This window comes from Limanda limanda, chromosome 11 (assembly GCF_963576545.1).
Source record: "Limanda limanda chromosome 11, fLimLim1.1, whole genome shotgun sequence".
Lineage (NCBI taxonomy): Eukaryota > Metazoa > Chordata > Actinopteri > Pleuronectiformes > Pleuronectidae > Limanda > Limanda limanda.
In genome coordinates, this window is record NC_083646.1 from 14,740,770 (window position 1) to 14,763,735 (window position 22,966).

Sequence of the window (22,966 nt, forward strand, 5' to 3'; positions counted from 1 at the left end):
ATTTTTCACTTCATCCATTTGCACCGTCGTCTCTGTGGACTCGGGGAGGACTTGTGACCAAAAGTCTCAGAGGCTATGCTCCATGAGCTCAAATAAAATCTGTGATGCTTTCTTTCTGTTGAGTCATTTCTTTTTTGGGGCTGTTTGTGCAAAACACTGACAGCACCTTGGCTATTACCATAATTTCCACTTACCATCCTGAATTCCACAGTGTCCTTGGGCAAGATAATGAACCCCTCAATGTCCCTGATGGCTGTGTATGAGTGACAGTGTTGTACATAGATGTAATGTATGAATGTAGGGTGAGTGGCAAAACTGTACTGTAAAGAGCCGTGAGTGATTATCAAGACTAGAAAACACTCTTTTATTCACATTTATTATCAGAAAGTTGTCATATTACTTTTAATAAACCTCTGCATTTAGTTGGGATCTGTCTGCTGGTCTTGGGACAGAGCATGGGCGTCAGTCAGGTGAGCCAGCAGGGCCATGTCATGTGATCACTTAAATGTCTGGTTTCTGGTGGTTAAATATTGTTAGACTGTCTCAATAAATCTTAAATAGAAAGTTGTATCATGTGATCCTGGTATGTAGACAGCACATGAAGCTGTGGCCATGTCCCCTGTCTCCTTCAGACTGTGGTCAGAGTGACTTTAGAGAAAAACAATGACGTTTCTATATGGTGTTAAAAACAACTTCCTAAAAAAGCACTTCTGGTTGTCATCACAGACGATAATACACAACACTACAAGTCAAGTGAAGACAGTGACGTCTGTGTGTAGTCACTGAGAACCGGCCTCTAGGTGTCAGCAAAGAGCCGCATTGCTGCTTATACGGTCAAAGAGACATCAGTGAACTTTGCAGTGTTGTTGTCAAGTTTACAGCCTGAAGCTTTGACAAAGAAAAAAAATCTCCGTTTCTATTATATAATATTTAAACCACGTGAGGGAGAATTATGTCATTTAATTTCAGGTTGAACAATCAAAAGGACAGTTCATATTTTACCGGAATATGATCAAATTCTTTAATTCATTCAATGTGGCCTAAATAACGTAAGTGGCTTTATTTATTCTTTTTATTTATGTCATGTATTATATTCTTAAAATTATGTTGCAGGCTGAGGGAAAATACAACTATTGTTATTATTATTATTATTATTATTATTATTATTAATAGTAGTAGTAGTACTGTTATTTATATTTATATTGTTATTGTTATTATTATTGTAAATCACAATTTTTATTTTATTTTATTTTATTTGTGTTATAACCTAGGTCTGGTGTGTTGACAGTGTTCAGTGACACGCCCACAGTTTCCTGAGGAGGGGGCGGAGCGTCTTTTGTGTTGAACAGCCTCACACTGACGTGAAGAAGAACTGTCTGTTCTTAAAGTCTGAGCTCAGAGAAAACTTTTGATCTGCTTCCTCAGAACACAAATCACCCGGGGACACGGTAACAGTTGTTTTCTGTTTTATCCACGATGCTGAGTTTTGTTTCTCGAACACCTGAAGTCTCGATCCTGAGAGAAGCAGCTGAGGCTGATGTGTTTGTTGACGCTATTAGCATGTTAGCTTCAGGCAGAAATACATGCATTCAGTGTATTGATGTTGTTATGGGGACTTTTTTAAAGAAAGACAGGAAATGAAGGGACGGTGGAAGGATTGTTGACCAAAGTCAGTTGAGCCCACATGAGTGCTGCGGTCTTTGTCTTCATCCCTCCAGGTGGGAGATGTTTGCCACAGCCACCAGGAACTTCGTGGAGGAGGTGGATCATGGGGGTTTGCTGATCCCTGTGTCCAGCCTCAATGACACCATTGAGCTGCTGACTGTGGTGGTGAAGCGTAAACGTTTCTGGTTCTGGCAGAAGCCCAAGTATCTCCCCACTGACTTTAACCTGAATGACATCCTGGCAGGTGACGCCCTCCTACAGCCAGGTAAACACCAAACACTCTGTATAAGTACCTGCATGTGCTGTCATGTTAGTTGTTGAATATCTGCAGCATTAAATCACAGAAAACGATAGATATATAGTCAAGATACTGTTGATTGCAACTAAGAAAACAATAACAAGGGACTGGTGCAAAACTGAATCTCCTACCATAGAACAATGGTTAGGGATTGTAAGAGAAATATACTGTATGGAGAGAATGACCTACCAACTTCCACTGAAGGAAGATGTTTCCATAACAAAGTGGAAAAAATGGGTGTTGTATGACATAACGAAAGACATGTGAACTGTAAACTGTATAAATCTGATTTTGTAGAATAAGGATACCTGCAGCCATGACTGACTTTTTTTAATTTTCTTTGTTGTATATGTCTTGTATGTGTAAATGTAAAAAATCTGAATAAACACTACAGTTTAAAAAATAAAAATAAAAATAAAAAAAAATTCACAGAAAACCCTGCTCATGCACTGCACCCTATTTCCTCCTGTTTCCACAGTTACCATAGAGATAGACTTCATCAAGTTCAACGGGACGTATGGGGACAACATTCAGGGAGCTGTGGACGCCAACTTCAGCAACTCCAGCGTGAGCCTGAGCGGCAAAGACTCGTCCAAACTCCAGTCGTCCTTCGACAGTTTGAAAAAAGAGGAAGTGAATGTGCAGAAGCTGCTGCAGGGATCCAAAAGCAGGTCTGTTCCCCGACCTGTCTCCAGCGTCCTGACGGCAAAACACCAGACACCTGACCTCTGTGTTACAGATATTCACACAGCAGCAGTGATCTTTGTCCACTCATAAAGCTGCACACAAAACACACAGTCAGTTGAATATGAAAACTCACAAGAGAAAAGCTTCTATTTGAAGAGGGTTTTATTTACATAAGTGAAAAATATAACGCTGGTGCTGCTGTACATTCATTGTCTCAGGGTCCTGGACATGTCCCACTGTCTGATCCTGCAGGCCAAGGAGAAGCACAGGCGCGTGCTGGGGATTGTGAAGGAGCGCATTGTGACCACCAAGCCCTGTTCGGTCATAGAGGAGGTGCAGCAGGGCGGAGAGTGTGGAGGGAGCCTCACCTCCTGTGGGCCCAAGTGCTCCAAGGTAGAGAAGTAAAACTGAAACAATCTCATAATGTCTCTTGTTATCAACCCATTATCTATATACTGCTTATAAAAGGTCTCTTTTTCTCTGAATGAGTTTCAGCTCTGCATTTAACTTATCTTTGCTTTTTAAGTAGTACAAGTGGAAGTTAACTTTGTGCCATTTAATGCTGAAAAGTGATTTAAATTCAATTTCAGCCACATATAATTTTTTGTATTGACTCCCACATGTTTTGCATAATAAGAGACACATTCATAGGTGAAGGGTGCATCCCCAGCAGCTGTTATTTTTCAGCAGTAATTGTTGTTTTAGAGTCTGTAGTCAAACGTCTGCTGTCTCTTTGTTTCTGCAGGTTTCACTGAAAGAGAACGGGAAGCTGAGTAAAGACAGTAATGTTACCATGGAGATTCCCACCCATACTACCATTGCCTATGCCCTCATAGAACTAGAGATCAAACAGGATGGCTGCTATGGTGAGGAGTCATCAGCTAAACCAATACATTTGCATATTTAACCAGAGCAACTGATCCTGAATATATTAAATATGTGAAATGTGACATGCTGCGTTTTCCTCAGAGTTGTGTCTGATGTCAGACACCAAAGGAGGTTTTGAAGTCGACGGCCATGCTCACACACGACTGTGTGGTGCCTCCGGAGCTGATCTGCACGCTTTTGATAATAGCCGCCTTCAACAAGGTAAATTACTGTTTTTCTCTCGGCAGCTGTGGAACATGTGACTGTAGATGATGACGTGTTTAGAAATATGTCCCGGCTCACAAACGACCTCGGAGTCTTATCAGAATGGTTTGATAACTTCTTGTAAACATCTGCTTTGACCTGAACCTTTTATCTGAAGGTTTTAGTGGCCTGCTACATAATTCGCACATTCTGTGTTTGGAGTAATTTTGAATGGCTTTTTCTTTCTATGAACAGATCTTGAGAAGTTTCACGATTACTTCCAGCTGCTGTCGACTCTCCCTGCCTCCACACGGTCCTCTCTGCTCCAGCAACTCACTCAAGTTATGCAGGACCAAGTAGCCGTCCGTGCACTTCAGGATGGGGTAGGTGGGACAGGGCAGAGGCACAATGATAACGTGGAGTTAAGACCATAAACCTCTGTTACGACTGCCTGTTAAACATGGGTGTGTTCCTCTTGCTCAGCTGGACCAGATGTGCCAGGATAAGAGCTCCGTCCTGGGTGATGTTATGACGACAGAGAACCAAACACAGAACGTCCAGGCAATTCTGGACCTCGTGGAGCAGTGTAGTGAAGCAGAGACAGCTCAGGCAGGCCAGGCCACATCCCTCCTCACAGCACTCCACCTCATTAGCAGCGCCTTGGACGGTGGGTAAAAGTACTCTCTGTGCAGCCTTTATTACTTTACCCATTAGGTAAGTCGAATGCTGCATGAAGTCCTGTAAAAAGAGGCCGACTGATAGGGAGTTTTGGGGCCATGCTGATATTTTTGTTAATATATAGTTGAAAATTATTCTATAAGATGTTGTTTTCAAACCCTCACGACAAAGATATGTAAGTTCAACCATAAACTTTATTATAAATGAAAATTAAACACAAATGTTATCAAATATATAGAACTTTATTTAGGAAAATAAACATATTTTTATCCCAAATGTAAACATATATATATATTTTCAGCGTTGTTTATTCAATAAAATAAAATGTCTAGTTTTTTGAGGTTATTTTTCCCTGTAAGGAAATTGGTTTGCAACAATAATCACAGGGTATTTTGTCAGAGGTAGACATTTGGTCAAGATCAGCTAGTTTGAATAAAATTAACATCTTGTGGAAAAAAAGGAAATTTAGAAAGCTGTTGTTTGTTAATCGAGGGGGGGCAGTGACGTCATTCATCCTATGTCTGTGAAAGGCTCATTAAGTTGAATTCTTTATGACCAACTGATAAATCGGTCAGTCTCTAGCAGTCATCATTTCAATGTCATGAGGAGAAGCGTGTAGAGTATCCTGAAGTTCTGTTTTCATCCCACGTCTTTGTGTTTCCCTTTCAGAGATGACCAATGAGTGTCGTGGCGTCTTGGGAATGTGCTGCAGCCACTCAGTGTTAAACACATTGGAGCTGTTGGTGAGTGAAGGCGGTTTTTACAAAATGAAAACCTCACGTTACATGGGTGATGCATCATAGCTCCAGCTGCATGTTCAACTTTGTCTCCCCCCTGTTCCAGGTGCAGTGTGCGTCAGGAAGCGGAGAGCTGCCGCTGAGCAGCGCACACCTGACCGCTCTGACAGAGGACGTGTATGAAAAGACTGCACATCTGTTCGCCTCCTCCAACATGCACCTGAAGAGAGACGGGGACACTGTGAGGACAGAAATAAACCAGGAGTCAGGGAACCTTCCTCTGGTCCTGTGCATCGCTGTCAGAGGTCTGACCTCATTAACCCTCGGAGTTTGAATGGAAAATGCCTTCAAATCCACCAGAAACTATTACTAACCACACCTGCATGAGGGGCACGGGATCACAAGTGTTATTTATGAGTGTTTTATAAATTCAATCTGGTGCTGTAGAATGTTATTTAAAACACTTCTGCATTTTACGGTGCGTTAATTACTTACATTTACTCATGAGACAGTCACTTTGTGCTTTAGTCGATGAAAAGACAATCACTGATCAATGACAAGTCTTCAAAGGTTTTGAGGAGAAAATTTGTCACGTTTATGGATTTTAGATCAAACTAAAATGTCAAGACATCAACGTACTCTAAGATTTTATTGAAAAAAAACATGATTTATAATCAATTTTTAAGTAATCATCTGTGTGTTACCAAAGGTTGATCTAAACCTTCAAGCCAATCAGATCCAAGAATTATCAATGGGCTGGGAACAAAGTAAAATAAACACTACTTATTTTACGTGGGATCTAATGTGATGTCGCAGCACTGAGGCTGTTGGGACATCTTGCACTTCAGATTGTTTATCAGCACTAATATTTTAACTGTCATATATTGGTGACACTTCCTCATGAAACCATGTTATTGTTCTTCATAAACATGCATCTTTGATGCTGTTTTTTAATGTGCCAACCACAGACCTCATTCTCAACCACTTGAGCAAACCTGCCTTTTATTATTTTAACTTTTGATGCAGATTAAATGCACATTTCTTTTAGTTTTAAATTCAGGTTTGATATTTTGCATATTTTTCTCTATTGCGGAAAAATAAAATGTGACCATGTCAGCGGTGGTTGTTACTGTTTCCTTCACACTGAACACATTCAACACATTTGTCATAGAATTCTGCCATAATCATCAAAAAGCAAATACAAAGCACATCATTATAAAACACATCATTTATTTCACATCTGAAAATACATCTTTTCTGAAGTCTTGTAAAATATAACCTTTATAAGTAAATATGAACTTTTATTAAAACTGTTAAGTTTTTTAGTAATATCACATCAAAAGGGATGGTTCACTGAAATGCAGTACCCTGCTCAAGAGTCCTGTGGAAAGTTTCTTTCTTCCAGACAAACACAGCACCGTAGTCACTGGTCAAACAGTCACGCACGTGATCCAGATGTATGACCGTCAACATATTACACTTCTGTTGTGCTTGAGTGAAAGAGAGAAGTGGGTAAACACGGCAGTAAAACGTTTTCTTCCTGTACAGCATCAAACAGGTCTCAGATACATACGACTCTATTCTACATGAGGGACGAACTGAGATGACGTACTGGAGGCATACACACTGTAAACTGTAACACTGAGGTATCATCCTTTTCAATGAGCAAACCCTCCTGATTTGAAAAATAAATACACTTCACCTATCTTACATACTGATGTAAATTGAAAATAACAGGGTTTAGCAAACACTGCTTTTGTTATTATTTTAAAACACCCTGACACATTGGCCAGTAATTTCTTCCAATCCATTCGAAGAGAAGGATTCTTTAAAAAAAATATTTTGCCAATAAGTACACTTCCTGTGTGTTGTCAGTTGCATAGTGTGCTATTAAGGAATCTTGCATTTCAGATCAGGTGACACTGATGCACCTTTGTGCAAGACCCAAATGAACACAGGACTGATGTCCAACACTTAGTCTGTGTGTGTGCAGAACAGGGTTGTGCCCCTGTTTGTCCCCGGCCTAGCAGCTCCCACAGCCTTGTCCGTCCAGCAGGGGGGGCATTACATCAGTAGACCCAGCTGACTGGAACCCACTGAGGCTCAATGAATAATCGCTCTACAGCTTCCTGCAGCTTGTCAAAGGCCTTGTCCAGATTGTCATTAACTATAGTCAGGTCGAAGTAGTGACTATAGGCCCGGCGTATCCTGGCACTCTCATCCACAGTCTTCTTCAAATCGTTCTCCTGGTACAAAATGAGGCAACAACAATTAACCAAACCGTTATAATTTATAAATATTTAGGTAAACTGAAATCCACTCATAACTTACCGTGAGTAGTTTGGTAGTAAGTCCAGCCTCTACCACAGCTGTGTGCATAGCTCTTAGTGTGTCCAGCTCAGGAGCAGCAATAAACACCACGAATGGCATAAACTCAGCAGTCTTTAACATTTTCAGGGCCTGAACAACAAAAAATACAATGTCCAAACCAAATCTGTAGACCTCATTCTCAACCACTTGAGCAAACTTGCTATTTATATAAATTGAGTGTGCATGTGTGTGCGTTAAATTAACCTGAGGGTTGACGTCTAGGATGCAGGTTTGACCCATATCCACAACTTCGTGGATCGAGTCAATCTTGGTACCATAAAGGTTGGCATCATACTCCCCGTGCTCCAGGTAGCGGCTTCCCTTGATGTCCTTCTCCATCTCTTCCCGGGTCACAAAGCAGTAGTTCTGATTGTCTTTCTCCTCTTCTCTGGCTCGTCGTGACGTGACTGGTGGTAAAAGGTGAGGAAAGGTGTAACATGTACCAAGACAGAACACCTTGAAATATACAATGAAGTTGCCTTAGCCATTAGTTTCACACACTCACATGGAACAGTGGTGCTGTATCTCAGAGGATTCACAGCGATGAGCCTGTTTTTCAAGCTCCGCCTGCCAACTCCCTGAGCTCCTATCAGAATAAGCGTCTTTCTCTGGAATGGTGGCATCTTTGCGACCTCCTCATAGATCTGCAGCTCATAACGGTCAAACTCTGTTCAAGGTGATACACAGGCTGATTTAGCACTGTATAGTTATATATGCAGTTATTGTCAAAATATCTTGCATGTAGACAAATGAGAACTAGTGGTGATACACACCAGCATTCTTAGAAGTCAGGTACATCATTTTTTTCTTCTTTTTCTTTGCAGTTCGAGTTCCGCAGAGCATCCCTGAGTCACACAGAGAAAATGTTAGCTCACCACTGGTGGCGCTAAAGCCAAGAGATCTTAGACTGTCATGAAAATAAATGATAACAGCTGGTATCATGATGAGAAGGAGAGAACATGACTTGTACTCACCAGAATCCGAAGTGTCCCAGTCTCGTCTAACGAAAGCTTTCCTCTTCTCCTCCAAGAACTGACTGGGGATGAGACCAGTGGCTTCACCAAACACTTTGCGTGCCTGTGTGGAAATCAGAGAGGTTCAGAAATCATTGGTTTCAATAAATCACATACAGAAATGAGGTATCAGGAATCCACAGCCACCTACAGTGGCACAGTGGAAACAGAAGCTGAGGGAGGTGTATGGAATGGAGGCTTTAACTGCTCAATTACAATTAAGGTCTGATGTTTTTGTGAGGAGGTAGCTTCCTATTGCACGATACCTCTCTAACTGAGGGGAATCCTGTGGTACGATGGAATGTCTTAACTGTCCATTTATTTATTTATTATTTTTCACTAATCAGTCTGTCATATATAATTTGTGATGTTGTCAAGGAATGTTTGTGTTTCTCTTCAATAAAGTTCTAAAAAAAAAGAAGAAATGAGGTATCAGTCACAAGCACCTCCCTCCTCATCTTGAACTACCTCTTGCAATGTTAAGCAGGCAAATAGTTGGCCACAACCCCTTATCAGCCCAGCAGCTGTAGTCAGTATCACAGCAACAGCTTACTCACCTGCCACCAGTTGGGGTCCTCCTTGTTAACTACGTGAAGAATGTCTCCCTTGGAGAAGGCCAAACCCGCTTCTTTACAGGGGATCAAGTTGTCTGTGGTCGGGTTGTAGTTGAAATGTGGCTTCAGATAAACCTACGACAAGATATGAGACAATTCAATTACAGGCAGTACATTACCGTAAATGTATCATATTTACTTGATAATATAAATCACTTATATCAGTAATGGGACTCCAATCAAGCTGCACCAAATTTCACAAACTCATAGATAGTAGTTCCATGAATGGGCCTGATTTGTTTTTCATTAAGAACCATGAATAACTATCATGAGCGCATGTCGACTCCCTTTCTTGATGAAGCAGCTAAAAGAAGGTTGCTTTTGTTCTCTTCCTTTCCACTCATTTTATTATCTGTTCTGCATTGGTGCTGTTCAGTTCTTTTAGTCTAAACAAGGCTCTAAGGACAGTAGGTGGAACGAGGTATATGAGCATGGACAAGATGAAACTTTGACAGATTCACCCATGAGATCAGTACGGGCAGTCAGGACAATTTAAAAAAAAATCCAGTATGTTCAAAATTGTGTTTTATGAAAGATTAATCAGGAAGATACTGTGCTGGCCTCATTCAGAAGTTAAAACTCTAACCATGACTATAAACCAACAAATACATAAGCAAACAGGAGAATGAGATAATGTGATCCTCCCCAGCACAAAGGTCAGTGTCTGACATAACCCTAAATACTGCTCCTCGTGTCAGCTGCTGTGTGTGCCTGTTACAGTAAGAGGGGGGGGCTCCAGTGAGTAGAGTGGTGTATACCATACAGATAGTGTGTGGGGTGTTATTAATAGACCCTACGAGGGCTCAATTTTCAGGAGCATGGTATTCTGGGATCAGCCAGGTCGGGAAGCTCTCACCCAATCACTGACAGGTACTGTACAACTACTGGAGTGGCTCAATACACCACCCATACCCATCAACACTGCTGTACACGTAAAGCACTGATTTCAAGAAAGATTAGAGGAGCACAAATAGAAGAAAAAGAAACTAGAATGAAACTGACTTTTTATCCTGTAATAAAGTATCACTGAGTTCCCACAGGTGAAAATGAACAGGCAGCATCCCTCTTCCTCACCTGCGGGGGTGCCGGTGTGTCTCTGTAGCTGGGCAGGACCTTGAGCGTGATGCTCCCTCTGCAGACCTTCAGCAGCTCCTGGAGTTCATGGGGGTTGCTGCCGACCTCACGACCGTTCACCTCGCGAATAATGTCCCCAGTGTGCAGCATGCCCTGCCTGTCAATGGAGCTGCCGTGCAGGATCCGTGCGATCACCATCTCTCCCCGCTCCACACGGAACGTCACCCCCTGAAAGAGAGCAGCAGCCTGTCAGTATCGTACGTACGCACTTCATAAATCTAAGGCAAGGCTTATTTGTTAGGGAGGTTTCGTCTGCGTGGGTGCTCTAGATAAAAATTAACTTATGTTGAGGTACCAAGTAAAACTGAGTCACTCTGTTTTAACAGGTGGTCGATAAAAGAGGACACCATGATGGGTAAAGCAATTTACTGACAAACAGGAGCACGACATGTTCCCTCTGAGGAGCTGTGGTTGATTTAAGTGCCCGGCCAACTTACCAGAGGTTCCCCAGCTTTCTTCTGGATGCCAATCATCCTGACAGCATCAGCTGGCATGAGGGAACTGGTCATCACGACATGGCTGTTCACCGCAGCGGCAGGCATTTCGTAGCACTTTGCAGCCACTTTGTCATGAGCCTCGATCAAAGACTGAGGCAGAAAGATTGGAGGAGAGAGGATAAATCAGACTGACTCACAATCTCTGTATTTTAAGACATTTAGGGTAGATTTCCGGAAGCTTTTTCTAATTAAGAAAGACAACAATAACTGCTGCCACAAGGTTAATTTACAAATATACTCAAATATAACAGTGACCAACACATCTGACACATTAACATGAGCGTTAAGACATAAATCATTGCTCTACACATTCCTTCAGAAAAGATGTTTTGCACTGACAGCAGATTGATTGTTAAGAAGAGAAGAGAAAGCAGGCGTGTTCTTACCCTAGCAGTCACAAGACACAGTTAGCATTGGTCAGGCACTACAAACTGCGTTAGCAAATGGGAAGATTTACTGAAACAGTAGGTGACACGGTCTTCTCCCCCTCACTTTACCCACATAACTCAGCCTGCTATTGGCCCGAGGAAATACACCCCCACCCTCCCGTGCTGCAGCTTGTGGTGGGGAATATGAAAGCTGACAAAGAAGCAGGGCTGCCTAACAGTCACTTCAGGGGAAATTAGGCAATAGCTAGAGTAAAAATCTCTGACATCCATTCCCAAACAAGCAGAACGTAAATTCATTCCACAAAGCTCTGATCTATTCAACATTGTGTGCCAGGGGAATGAGGCCAAACTGTACCTGAAAGTGAGGCTCCTGCAATATATTGACGAGCTCTGTAGCAGCAGGATCTTTTTCTGGCAGTTCGTTGAGGGAATCCAGGATCTCTGTGACCAGCTGAACGTTATCGTCCCGCACGGCTTGTAATTCAACTTCTTCAAGACGCTCATGGGCCTACACATAGAGGAAATTAGTCAAATTACATCAAAACTTTATCAAATTACTGCAAATACATGCATGTATGGAAAAACTGACAGAAGAAAAAGATTAACAGAACACAAAGAAAGAAAATGAATGAGGACTGATTGCAAAAAGCACTGATTGGTGTCCGTGAGGTAGACGGATGAAACAGCAGTAGAAAGACAGTATTGTGCACAAAAGGGACAAAGTCTTCTGACTTTATTTTGGTGTCTCAATATGGATGTACTTTTTATAGTGATTTAGTATTTTTCAGGGAACTTGAGAAACTGCTGTGCCTGGTTAGCACTAGTGGATGAGCATAACAGCCTGGTGTAGGCTTAGGGAAATTAGTTAATCATATTGTCACACATCAACTGTTTCAGCACTATATAATATTGTATATCAAATTATAGTGAAGCCCCATCAAAATGTCATATTATTCCTCAAACAGTGATACATAACAGACACAGAAACTGATAATTGTAGAAATAGTGATGCGTTCAATTGGCACTATTTCAATGACATTAAACTACTCGTTGGCCCATCTACCAGGAAAGGATCTAACACTTTAAGACAGCAGAGCTCCGTTTGTAGGAAATGAGGACAAGAACGTCCCTCGGTGACAGGTTTTATATAGAAATCATTCTATTTATACACATAGTAGTTGAACCTGATCACCTCAATCTGCATTGGAGCATTTTTTCTGTTATGCAAGACATTTGTTCACCAAACTGTCAGCAAAAACCGACAATTGGATTGTTTATTTTAAGACAGACTTGTAGAATTGTACTGTCACCCTGCACACAGTGGGCAGGGTTAGACTTTATCTTGGCAAGTAGATATTTCCTGCAAGTAATTTAAACCTTGACACAACAACAGTTGGCACACAGCATGATTAATTAACATCAAGGTCATAGCACATCACAAGATGCAGTTTGTTGCAGTTCTCTCTATTTCCCACCCCACTTCACACATGAATAAACATTAGCTGCCCGGTTGAACTAGGTTGATGAGTCCACTGTCAGGAAGAGAAAAACATAATCTTGAAAATGTGGTGACGTGACGAGTCATACACTTTCATTTCTTCAGGATGTGTATGTGTGTGTGTGTCTGTACATGCGACAGAGCACTGGAGTAGTTAGAGTGATTGTGTGTGTGTGTGTGTGTGTGTGTTACCTTAGCAAGGGAACGGACGATGGGACTCTCCATGATGCCTCTGAGGAAGATGAGATCAATATCTTTGGCTCCTGTGCCTGTTGGGAGGTCTTTCAGGTTGTCCAACACCTGCTGCATTGCTGTGTTCAGAATATGCACTTTGAGTTTAGGATTTACGGATTTAGAAATGCAGGCAGAAATGTTAGTGATAAACAAAGCTTACTGCCAGTAATAATGCAAATAATTTTAATTCTAAGCCAATGAAAAAAAGCTAGACACTGAGTATAATAAGAGCTTACAAGAGAGGAACAATAAGTGGACACTCAATCAATGGGCCAATTCACAGAGAGCATCCCTGATTTCCATTGCAGCAGCAACAAGCACGCAGAGTCACAAAGGAATTGTTCTAGGAACAGGACTGCCTTGTGGCTGCTGAACTCTCAGCAAGAAACTGAGGCCAAAATAACTGGGTTTGCATTAAGAGCACAACATAAACTGCAAGTATTTATCAGTCATTATAACACAGTAAAATAAATCAAATTGAATTTTGTGACTCTTTCCATAAAAATAGGATTTGTAATTTGTTTTTTTTAATGGAATAAGTTGGCCATTATCTCATGTTAGATACACTGAGAAATATTAGTACTTTTTCTGCCATGTGTGTGTATTGTATGTCACAGTGGGACAAATGTGAACGATCAAACACACAGCTATCTCTGTTCAAATGTCCAAATTTTGCACACAACCTTGCAACAGTTCCTGTGCAACAGTCTATTTAGGACTTTGCCTGTGGTGACTTACCTGAGCCAGACTTCTCATTGGCCACAGTCATGTTTATTATTCCCCAGCTCAGGACGGATAAACTCAGGAGGTTTGCAGAAGGGAGGAAACCTGCACAAAGTGGGTTCACCAAAATTACCACACAAGCCAAGTCAAAAAAAGAGAGGCATTCTGAGAAATTTGATAAAGTGTATTAGTGCAGCACTTATGGATATATGAAGGGCATGGAGACACAAAATAGCACTGAGCACTTTTGTCTTGGGCTTAATGCACATGGAAGCACAGCGAGTACTGAGAACTAATGGAGCCACAAAGAAGGCTTTTGAAAGAAAAAGGGTCGGTCTCCCGTCCTTCTGGTTGTGCCAGCCACACACTGAGTCGTCCCTGGGAACTCTCTCCTCAAACATGCTATCCCACAGAATGGGGCAAGAACAGTCCGGTCAAAGCCTCAGTAGGTAGATGGACAAAAAACAGTAAGGTCTTTCTGATAATAGAACATGTTTTTTAACACTAAAAACATCCAAAATTAAACAGGGTAGTCCATCAAAACAATGTCAATGCACAAAAGTCCTTATAATAATACAGAGAAAAAAAGGCACTCACCTACAAACTGCGTTCAAATCATCAGTGCAGCACTCCAACACGGAGCCCCACGTTTTCTACTAAACACTCATCTGGTACCTTTGGGCTACAGAGAGAATGGAGGTGGGGTTAAAAAAAAAAATCACATTATTCTTATTATTAGATTAAATTGGCACAGGCAGCCTAAAAGCCCTCCTGGATATTGATAAACCGGCACATGCTGGCAAGTAGCCTCCTCTCTATCTCAAGGGCGTCTTCATGTTCGGGCAATGCCAGAGTAATGTAAAGCAGCCATTCTTATTGTCCAACTCAGGCAGATAATGAGAGTCTGTTTAAAAAGAGTCATTGGGACCACCAAGTCACATCGAGCCCAGAGGAGTGTGGATTTAGCTGGAAAATTCATTAATTTGTATGGGACATACTTTGTGGCATATTCCAGTGTTGACCTGCAACTGCAGAGAATAGATATTAAATAAATCATATTCCATGTGCAGAAGTAGGCTTGATATTCAGCAATTCATGTTCTCAATATATGAAATAACAAAGTATACAAAAAACTAAATCAGATTCATTACTCACACATTTCCTTATGACCTTAAGCATATTGCTGATATAAATAAAAACAAGGTATGCTGGGGAAATGTATTCTCTAAAAAATACATTTTTATTATAGATATTTATAAATGTTAAATTAATTTTAAATATGGCAACTATTCTCTACTTCCAGCTTCTGCAGAATTTCTGTTATTTAACATAAACTAAATATGTATTAGTCAGTAAGTAGTTATGTCAAACAGAAACAAGATACTTCTTGATGCATTACATAACTTCTTGCTACATTACTGAATTGATTAATCCGGAAATAAGCTTCAGATTTATAGGCAGTGACGATCATAATTGAAATAGTTGCAGCACTACTTTTAAATGAATGGACCAGTGGGCTGCAGGGACACTTAAACCGACTGTATTTGACATTTAATACATTTTTAGCAATCGTATTAGATTTGTCTTGTTTGATATTTGAGGCAAACTAAAAGGAATTTACACTAAAGAAAGGGTTTTGTGTAATGTCATGATAAGGTTATGTGTTTCAAGACTTCAACGATTAGATATACAAGAGTTTTGAGAATTTGTGAGTTCGGATTCTCACGTTAACATCGCTCTCTTCAGAAACTAGCAGCCGCTCTGAATGAATGGAGCTGAGGGGAGCGCGCCCGGGGCTGGCCGAGGTTCACCCGGGGCTCAGCGCCTCTCAGCCCGGCCTGACAGGAGGTGAGGGCTCGGTGCTGGAGGTGGAGGCCGGTGGAGGTGAAGTGAAACCCGGTCACAAGCTGTCAGCTTTCACGTGTTCCGTCCTGCTACACACGCACCGGGCACGTGTAGCCACCTCTCCAACACGATAACCAGCCATGAGTCAATAATACGCAGCTGTAAATGCTAACTTCAATGTTAGCACACAACTATCGGATGTTAATTCAAATGATCTAGAACGTGGCTAAGTGCTGTCAGAGTTTTTATTACCGTTTAATCAACCCGGTGACTGTCCCGTATCAAGTTAGAGCTAGCCGCTGCTACGTTAGCATTGCTAATGGCCACTAGCAAACACTAGCTTGTCTTTACACGTGTAAGACAGCTTTCAGACTGACGGGTAATACAGTAACCTCCAAGTAATGAGACACGTCGGCGGATTTAACACTGCTACATTAGCGTGTTCGTGTTTTATCGCGACGTGTGAGTAGCAAGGTTCGGGTTTAGCCACAACACCGGGCATTAGCCTGTTAGCAGCTAACAGTGAATGCGGCTCAGGCTAGCTAGCTAGCTGCCGTTAGCCGTGTGTTACAGTGCGAGCAGAGGAACCAGAGGGTCTCCTGCCGTCCTACTGTCTTCTGGGCTGCGAGGAGAAATGAAGAAATGATCATTTACCTGATTTGATTCAGTCTCATCCAGTCACACGTTCCCGCTTCGCTCCATTTTCTAAAGTTCCCCCAGAAAACTTGCGCAACAGTAACTTGTAAAGTGTATTTCGAGGGAGCGTGTCTGCGCCCCCTCCCTCAGATCCCCGCGCGCACACACACACACACACACACAATCACACAAACTCACTGTGCTAATGACATCCAGTGCCGCTCATTTAGAATTGAATAGAAACATGATGGAGTGGAGCTAAAGTGCATTCATGGCTTCTTCCATCATTATTCCCCCATCAAATCAAATGTTTAAACTGTCTGTCTCTGGACATAAACTGTCCGCACTCCCAGTCATATTGTGAGTTGACCGACAAATATCACCTTGCTGTTTGGTCACCATACATTTAAATGAACAAAACTCCTTTGGCTTAGATCTGTACTTTTTAAACTGCAACATGCTTCACTGAGTGTGCTAATCTGCTGCAGTAGTAACTAAATACTAATCTGGCTTTGACAAAAGTAGCTTGTATCCCCCTGTCGACAACATGCACTTACCCCATGAGGAGGATTTACTGTAGATCCCACTGCTGTCAATGGTGCATGTCATATAATACCCCCACATGTGTCCAATAACTAATATCCTATGTAAAAGCCCATCAGCAGGACAACATGAAGCACCAAGCAATTCCTCTGTTCACCAAATCGGGTTCTCCAGCTGTAATGAAGCTCCCTCAAAGATAACTACAGAATTACCAGTGTCTGTAGCTCATAGGAACCATAAGCCTGGACCAGGTGTCATAACAGAGTTAACCGAATACTCAGCGTGGCGTGATTTGCATTGGATAGATCCAGGTCACTTGATGGGATTAACCGGTTAATCTGTGTTCAGGCAGGGTCCAGGTGCATCTCAGCAGGTTTTGATATAACAAGCGAAATAAAAAAGCAACACTCGTGTATTCAATTTATATTTTTTTATTTTAACCCCCATCCCCAACAAAGTATGAGCAGTAGACACGGATTACAAGGTGTTTGTCCCATTTGAAAAACTCTCAAAATCTTTGGACGGCAGTTCACCAGTAGAGAGCACTGTAAGTCCATCAGTGAATGACACAAGACACTGTTTAACAAACCTCCATTAAAGACACTGCATACTGGTTCTACTTGTAGTTTTTAATCAAACGCTGGCCACATTACACGCCAAAGTAATTATTTGGTACATTGATTATTCCATGCAATACAAACTCATTTCATGTCTGTAACAGACAGGCGGCAGCTTTGTGGAATCAGCCTCGGTACGACGGCTCCAGCAGCATCACCACAGGGGCGACCCATCGTATCTGTAACATGAGGACCTCAGTAAAAAGTGTGTTTTTAGACATCCATCCAAACCATGTAAGGATATGGATGTATGGGTAAACAGAAAGTGAAAAAAGGAGCACGAGAGAATCATGCAATCAAAAACACATAACATTGAATTAAATAGGATTCAAACTATGACACACATTAACAGAAACATAAATAATCATGCTGAATTAAAAGCAAGATAAAGGGAAAGAGGGTAGATGAATGCTCAATATTATGAGAGTCCAATACAAAAACCTAAAAATCACTGTTATTTACAATAAAGACTTTGATTCGACATTCAACTCATTATCACAAGCTTCATAGGAATATAATAGGGTTACACCAAATTGTATGGTTGTTTTTTCAGTATCACATTGTATTATATAGCTTAAAATGTACATGTACATCTAAAAAATGAAGGTAAAACAATCCAGTCGATATCACTGCAGGGTACTTGATGACAAAATGTGTAACAAGCAGCAAAGCATTGTAATTTCAGAATAAAAAAATAATAAATAATACTAAAATAATTTACCTGACATAGTTATATCCCGGAATATTCTCTGTGCTCTCCCTCACCAACACGTCGGAAAATACAGTTTCTGGAGTGTCTCTTTTGCCATACCTATAATTTACACAATAAAATTAAATCTGCACGTTAATACATCATTGTATTTAATTTCTAAGCTGTAATGTTGAACAGAAGTTTAAATACTAACCTCTGTCTTGTAATGAGGTTGATGTAGTGTCTTAGTGCAGAGTAATATTTGGCAAGATCCTCAGCTGGTGCCCCTTCCCGGGGACTGACCGGCTTGACTGGATATGCACTGGTGCCAGAGTGAAAACAAGCCAGCAGGCAGAGAGCCAGTGAACCCAGCGACATCATGTAGCTCGAGCGAATCCTGGATCACAGGGTAAATTCATTAAATGCACGGTAAACAGTTATTATCCAACAATTTCACAATATCAACTTCATTCTTCCATAGTTCATAAACCATAAAAGATTTCAGATGCATAAGTACTCATTGACTTTCAAGCAAAACAGTGACAAATTGGTGTGAAAAACAGAGAAATTTAAATTTGTCTTACATTGTAACGCGTCACTTAATGCTGCTGTGATCGTTTTTTCTCGCTGTCCGAGGCACCTCTGTCCGATTCCTCACATTACCCCAGTTTTATAGAGTGTGAGTCGGGTGGGGAGGGAGGGTCATTTCATTCACTTATAGGTCACTCCTGAGAAATGTCTACTGCCTCCTTAGTTAATAATCCTTACATGGCAAAACAGACTCAAACGTGTAAAGGGTCAACTAAATATCACAGTTACGGTTACCATTAAATACCATGAAAAAACATAGCCCTGGTTCTGTTATTTTACGACATTAGATTTATCAAAACCTTGTTTCTAATAAAGTAACCATGTTTTATTCCTGTTCAAAACTGTGGCATTGCTACAAACAATTAGCCTGGAAATGGTTTGTATTTACAAACTCGCCAAGCAACATTGTGTGATGTCCCTGTTAAATCAACCCAGCATCAAGATTATTTTGAGATGGGATTAGTGTTAATTGCTCATCCAATCTACTAAATACTGCACTTGACAAATCAGTCAATCAAAGGAAAATCAAAGGAACGACAGAAAGAGATTTTGAGAGTTTATTAGAATTTGAATTGCCTGCATTACAAATTGACTGAAGAGTTAACATGTGCTTTGTGGATTCAATTATTATAGATTTATGTCAACACACATTTAGAACATGATCAATTCCTGGACAAGCAATTAGTTTAATAACACTTAAATCCACTGATGTCACCAGGATGGACTCATGTCGATTTGCAGAGTAGTTATTTTATTCTAAATTATTCTCTTTTCCATGTTAAATATGGGAATATGTGTGTGGAAAAATAATAAAATCATGGAATGTTCTCTCCTTTTTTTACGGGAAATAAATATTTAAGTGGAAAGCCTAAAACTGTCCACTTGTGAATCATAACTAGCTTGACCAGTTTCATTAAAACTGATGATGCACAACTTGAAGTGGCTGATGATGGTTTGTTGTTGTTACATTAAGGTGAAATATGTGAAGAAGCCGCAGGTGTTTAGAAAGATGACGTTTCAGTTTGATTGGATCTGCAGAAACAATAACTTCACTTCTGACGTGAATGAAAGGATATGTGCAGATTAAGAAAAAATGTTTACTGAAACTATAAGCTTACAATGTCATTGTGTCACACAGTTAAAAAACGATGTGCTCTTGTGCCTCAACAGCTCCCTGCTCACCTAACGTCACTCACTCAATGTCACTTACTAAAGGGAGCATCTGTGAACAGCATTCTACAGATATGTCTTTACTTTATAATTTCTTACATTATCTATGACACATTAACAAATGAACTTCTATTAAGCTATTGTCAATAATTCATTCAATAAATTATGTGAATCTGAAGGTAGAGCGTGTTGACCCCTAAACAGAGGGTTGGCAGTTTGATTCCCGGCTCCTCCTGTCTACATACCAAAGAGTCTTGAGGCAAGATACTGAGCCGTTAAATGCCTCAGATGGCTGTTCTACCAGAGGGTGAATGTTATATTATAGAGATCAGCGTAAAGAAAGATGGGTGAATGTGGGGTCGTTTAGACTAGAAATGTGTTATATAGATGCAGTCAATCTACCATTAATCTGAAATATTAAACCCAACCATTAGAAATAAAAGAAAAGGCAGCTGTAGTCTATGTTATCATTGATATCTGTATTTTCTTATAGTTATACCTAAAAGACGAAGCTTATAACAGGTTAGCCAGACAAAGTCTTAATCTCATAAGTAAAATAAAATCAATTTGTGTTTACTTCTCATTTATCATATCTACATGAAGGGAAAACATGACCTTACAACTTCTTTTCAAACTCTACTGACTGACATACATTTGTCTTTAGACAATAACTTGACCGTTTCAGCCAAACCAGCAAGTGGCTCCAAACAACCACACGAGAATAAACCCCAGTAAATCGCACAAGCCCTTAAAACTTTCAATTTCAGCTGATAGAGGGCACAAAAAGCTTTTACCCAACAAATGGTAAGATGACTTTAATGACAACTATTTTCTTGAAGAGCACTCTACTGAAATTTGACAGTAAATTGGTTCTGTTGTTTCCTACGACAGTCATGTGAGGACTCGGGGAAAGAACTTAAGAGTTGCAAACTTTCATTCTTTATGTTATATACAGGTTATCCTGATGTTGTTTGTCAAAAATAACTTATTGGATTCTGCAAAAGCTATGTATATATTAAATGAAGGATTTTTTTTGATTGGATTGTCAGTCCCAAGCTATCTTTTTGATATCTTCAATATTTTCTCTAGATTCAGATTTGTTTATTAAAGTTAAAGATTACAACAGCATAGAACAGTTTTTTAAACGTTACACTATCGTAAGCAGCATCATGAATTAAGAATTATAAACCCAATCATAAACATTTTTCCAACATGAGGGGCTTACTCTTGATTCCAAAAATAAAAACTACACAGTACAATAACAATATGCAATTATACTTTACTATAATAATAAATAGTGTGTCAGACGTCACATGCTTTGTGGAGTCACTGGTGTTTTACTTGATAAATAACCATTCATCACCTTCTGAATAATGGGTGTGCAGTTTGGAGAATGATTAATAATTACCTCATTTGAAGACATCAGCCTGCACTGTACCTTTGTAAAACATGAGGACCAGGTGGTTAAATCACAGAGAGTCCTTCAGATGTCACTACTGATAATATTCCTCATAACCACTGACTGCCAAGAGAAAACCAAAGACAGACGGCAGGTTCCAGCCCACCTGCTGCACACAGGCTGACACCAAAGGACCTGAATACTCATTTCTAGGACTTGTACTTTTACTACTGCAGATATAACATAAGAACACTATCAATACAGAGGGTGGGTGGTTTGAATTATATGAGATAAAGTATTTATTCCCAGTCATCTGCATACTGGAGATTAATTTGCACTCTCACTGCAACAAAACATTGCCATGCATACACAATGATTATGATTACATCTGCAGGAACCCATTATAAGCTACTTTAAATCAATTGTATTAAACTAGATAGACGTGTTTTTATTGATTGAAGCAAAAACAATTGGAAGGATATGAGCCATTTCAAAATGCCTTGTGTACCTTAGTGTGTACCTCTGCTCCTGCTGTTTGCAAGAGGTAATTAATCTGCCTCCTCTTCCCCATGTCCTCCATCATGGAGGATATTAACTCCTGCATGTCCATAACGTAAAATGGCTGCATGCACAAAGAGAACATCAGCCACTGTGACAGAATTAATATTTTAATTTTCCCACTAGTGTGGTTTTGCTTATCGACTAGAAAGTGATTGTTTTAACACAGTTTGGGAAACAAAAGATCTGAAGCAAAGGCTTGCACTGGTGTTCTACGATTTCACTCATGTGCAACCATTATCTACAAAATAGCACTTGTGCAATTTAAATTGGCTATTTGACAGTTAAAGTATAAATATTTAAGTATTTACAATTTAACTCCCACAATTTTGTATTTTAGTAGGTTTTTCCTATGGTTTTGTGAAGCTGCCGAGATTGATTGTCATTATTAACTTTGTTATTTAGTGTGTTAGGGAGAACATTAGTGCGAGTCACGATCTTAATTTCCGACCATGTTAAGTGTAAACTCAACAGGCAGAGAGACACTCAGACACTAGGTCCTGTCGGGCTCTGTGGGCTTCTCCTGCCTCATTACATTTTCACATTCAACTAATGCCCTGATCGTGCAGGACTCACAGCAGCTCAATGGAACGGAATGGTCACTTGCAAGGAAGTAATCAGGGAGTGTATGTGTGTCATCATTATGCTCTCATGTAGTATCTTTCAGTGTTTGGTTCAGGCAGATTCTCCACTAAAATATGGATCTGCAATAATTGGAAGCTGTACAAACATGCATTTGAATGTTAATGTAGTGACAGAAAATAAACATATAGCATAGAATTCTTAGTTGCAGACAGTAGAGGCTCTGAGTTACATAAGTGCTGACCGGCCTCATATGACCAATTTACTGACCAATCTTTCAGCAGATGTGAGTGAAGAGTGAATGCACATCATGACACCGTCTCTTTCGGTGGAGGCAACAATATGTCTGCTTGAAAGCATAAAATGGAGTGCCTTGTTTTGTTAAACCCACATAATCTCCTCTTTGGAAAAGTGTTTTACAGTTTTGCAGACAACAAACTGCTCAGTGGATTGAGCTCACAAGTGGAAGGTGGCCGAGTGCATTGAAATGAATATGCTTCAGTAAGCACTTTGAAGGAATATTTCCATTTCATGAGCTTTTATTCTTGTGCATTAAAGTTTGATGGGTTTGGAATTACTGCAATAATTTTTACCTCTAAAAGATTTTTTTTCAACAGTACTCAAGGGTTTTAATACTTTTTCAGCTCTAGTTGGTTAAAATGTTAATATTTGCAAGCCTATAACTAAAATGTATCTTGTTAGCACGTATGCGTCTGTATGTTTATA

General features: G+C 40.3%; 3 protein-coding genes across 4 annotated transcripts; 1 reads left to right on the forward strand and 2 right to left on the reverse strand.

The window, feature by feature from the left end:
* Positions 1 to 1,356: 1,356 nt before the first annotated feature.
* gsdmeb (gasdermin Eb) lies at positions 1,357 to 6,254 on the forward strand. The gene is made up of 10 exons (XM_061081095.1): positions 1,357 to 1,448; positions 1,719 to 1,930; positions 2,442 to 2,634; positions 2,869 to 3,043; positions 3,396 to 3,516; positions 3,620 to 3,739; positions 3,977 to 4,104; positions 4,205 to 4,388; positions 5,069 to 5,142; positions 5,243 to 6,254. Exons 2-10 carry the CDS (start codon positions 1,726 to 1,728, stop codon positions 5,468 to 5,470), a joined length of 1,428 nt encoding a protein of 475 aa, XP_060937078.1. The 5' UTR covers positions 1,357 to 1,448; positions 1,719 to 1,725; the 3' UTR covers positions 5,471 to 6,254.
* A 92-nt stretch (positions 6,255 to 6,346) lies between these two features.
* pals2a (protein associated with LIN7 2, MAGUK p55 family member a) lies at positions 6,347 to 16,218 on the reverse strand. Of its 2 annotated transcripts, XM_061081219.1 has the most exons (14): positions 16,108 to 16,218; positions 14,206 to 14,290; positions 13,624 to 13,713; positions 12,844 to 12,962; positions 11,509 to 11,661; positions 10,705 to 10,854; positions 10,208 to 10,435; positions 9,077 to 9,208; positions 8,481 to 8,583; positions 8,280 to 8,351; positions 8,012 to 8,173; positions 7,711 to 7,913; positions 7,468 to 7,596; positions 6,347 to 7,382 (listed from the first exon to the last, which is right to left on the reverse strand). In XM_061081219.1, exons 3-14 carry the CDS (start codon positions 13,652 to 13,654, stop codon positions 7,206 to 7,208), a joined length of 1,659 nt encoding a protein of 552 aa, XP_060937202.1. In that variant the 5' UTR covers positions 13,655 to 13,713; positions 14,206 to 14,290; positions 16,108 to 16,218; the 3' UTR covers positions 6,347 to 7,205. The 2 variants fall into 2 exon arrangements, with proteins under 2 accessions (XP_060937202.1, XP_060937203.1); XM_061081220.1 differs by lacking the exons at positions 11,509 to 11,661; positions 12,844 to 12,962; positions 13,624 to 13,713; positions 14,206 to 14,290; positions 16,108 to 16,218 and adding an exon at positions 11,151 to 11,468.
* Positions 16,219 to 17,403: 1,185 nt separating this feature from the next.
* LOC133014554 (peptide YY-like) lies at positions 17,404 to 21,710 on the reverse strand. Its single transcript, XM_061081821.1, is given in 5 exon segments — positions 17,404 to 17,428; positions 17,971 to 18,060; positions 18,155 to 18,337; positions 18,525 to 18,580; positions 21,609 to 21,710. Coding segments are annotated over 5 exon segments (456 nt in total).
* Between the last annotated feature and the right edge of the window lie 1,256 nt (positions 21,711 to 22,966).

What these genes read in the sequence shown, in the direction of transcription:
- gsdmeb (XM_061081095.1), top strand. Translation starts at nt 1,726, where the DNA reads ATGTTTGCCACAGCCACCAGGAACTTCGTGGAGGAGGTGGATCATGGG. An exon ending in TCCGTGCACTTCAGGATGGG is followed by an intron (nt 4,105 to 4,204) that starts GTAGGTGGGACA and finishes CCTCTTGCTCAG; the next exon opens with CTGGACCAGATGTGCCAGGA. An exon ending in CATTAGCAGCGCCTTGGACG is followed by an intron (nt 4,389 to 5,068) that starts GTGGGTAAAAGT and finishes TTTCCCTTTCAG; the next exon opens with AGATGACCAATGAGTGTCGT.
- pals2a (XM_061081219.1), bottom strand. Translation starts at nt 13,654, where the DNA reads ATGACTGTGGCCAATGAGAAGTCTGGCTCAG. An exon ending in AGAAAGCTGGGGAACCTCTG is followed by an intron (nt 10,436 to 10,704) that starts GTAAGTTGGCCG and finishes GCTCTCTTTCAG; the next exon opens with GGGGTGACGTTCCGTGTGGA. An exon ending in ACACACCGGCACCCCCGCAG is followed by an intron (nt 9,209 to 10,207) that starts GTGAGGAAGAGG and finishes ATCTTGTCGTAG; the next exon opens with GTTTATCTGAAGCCACATTT.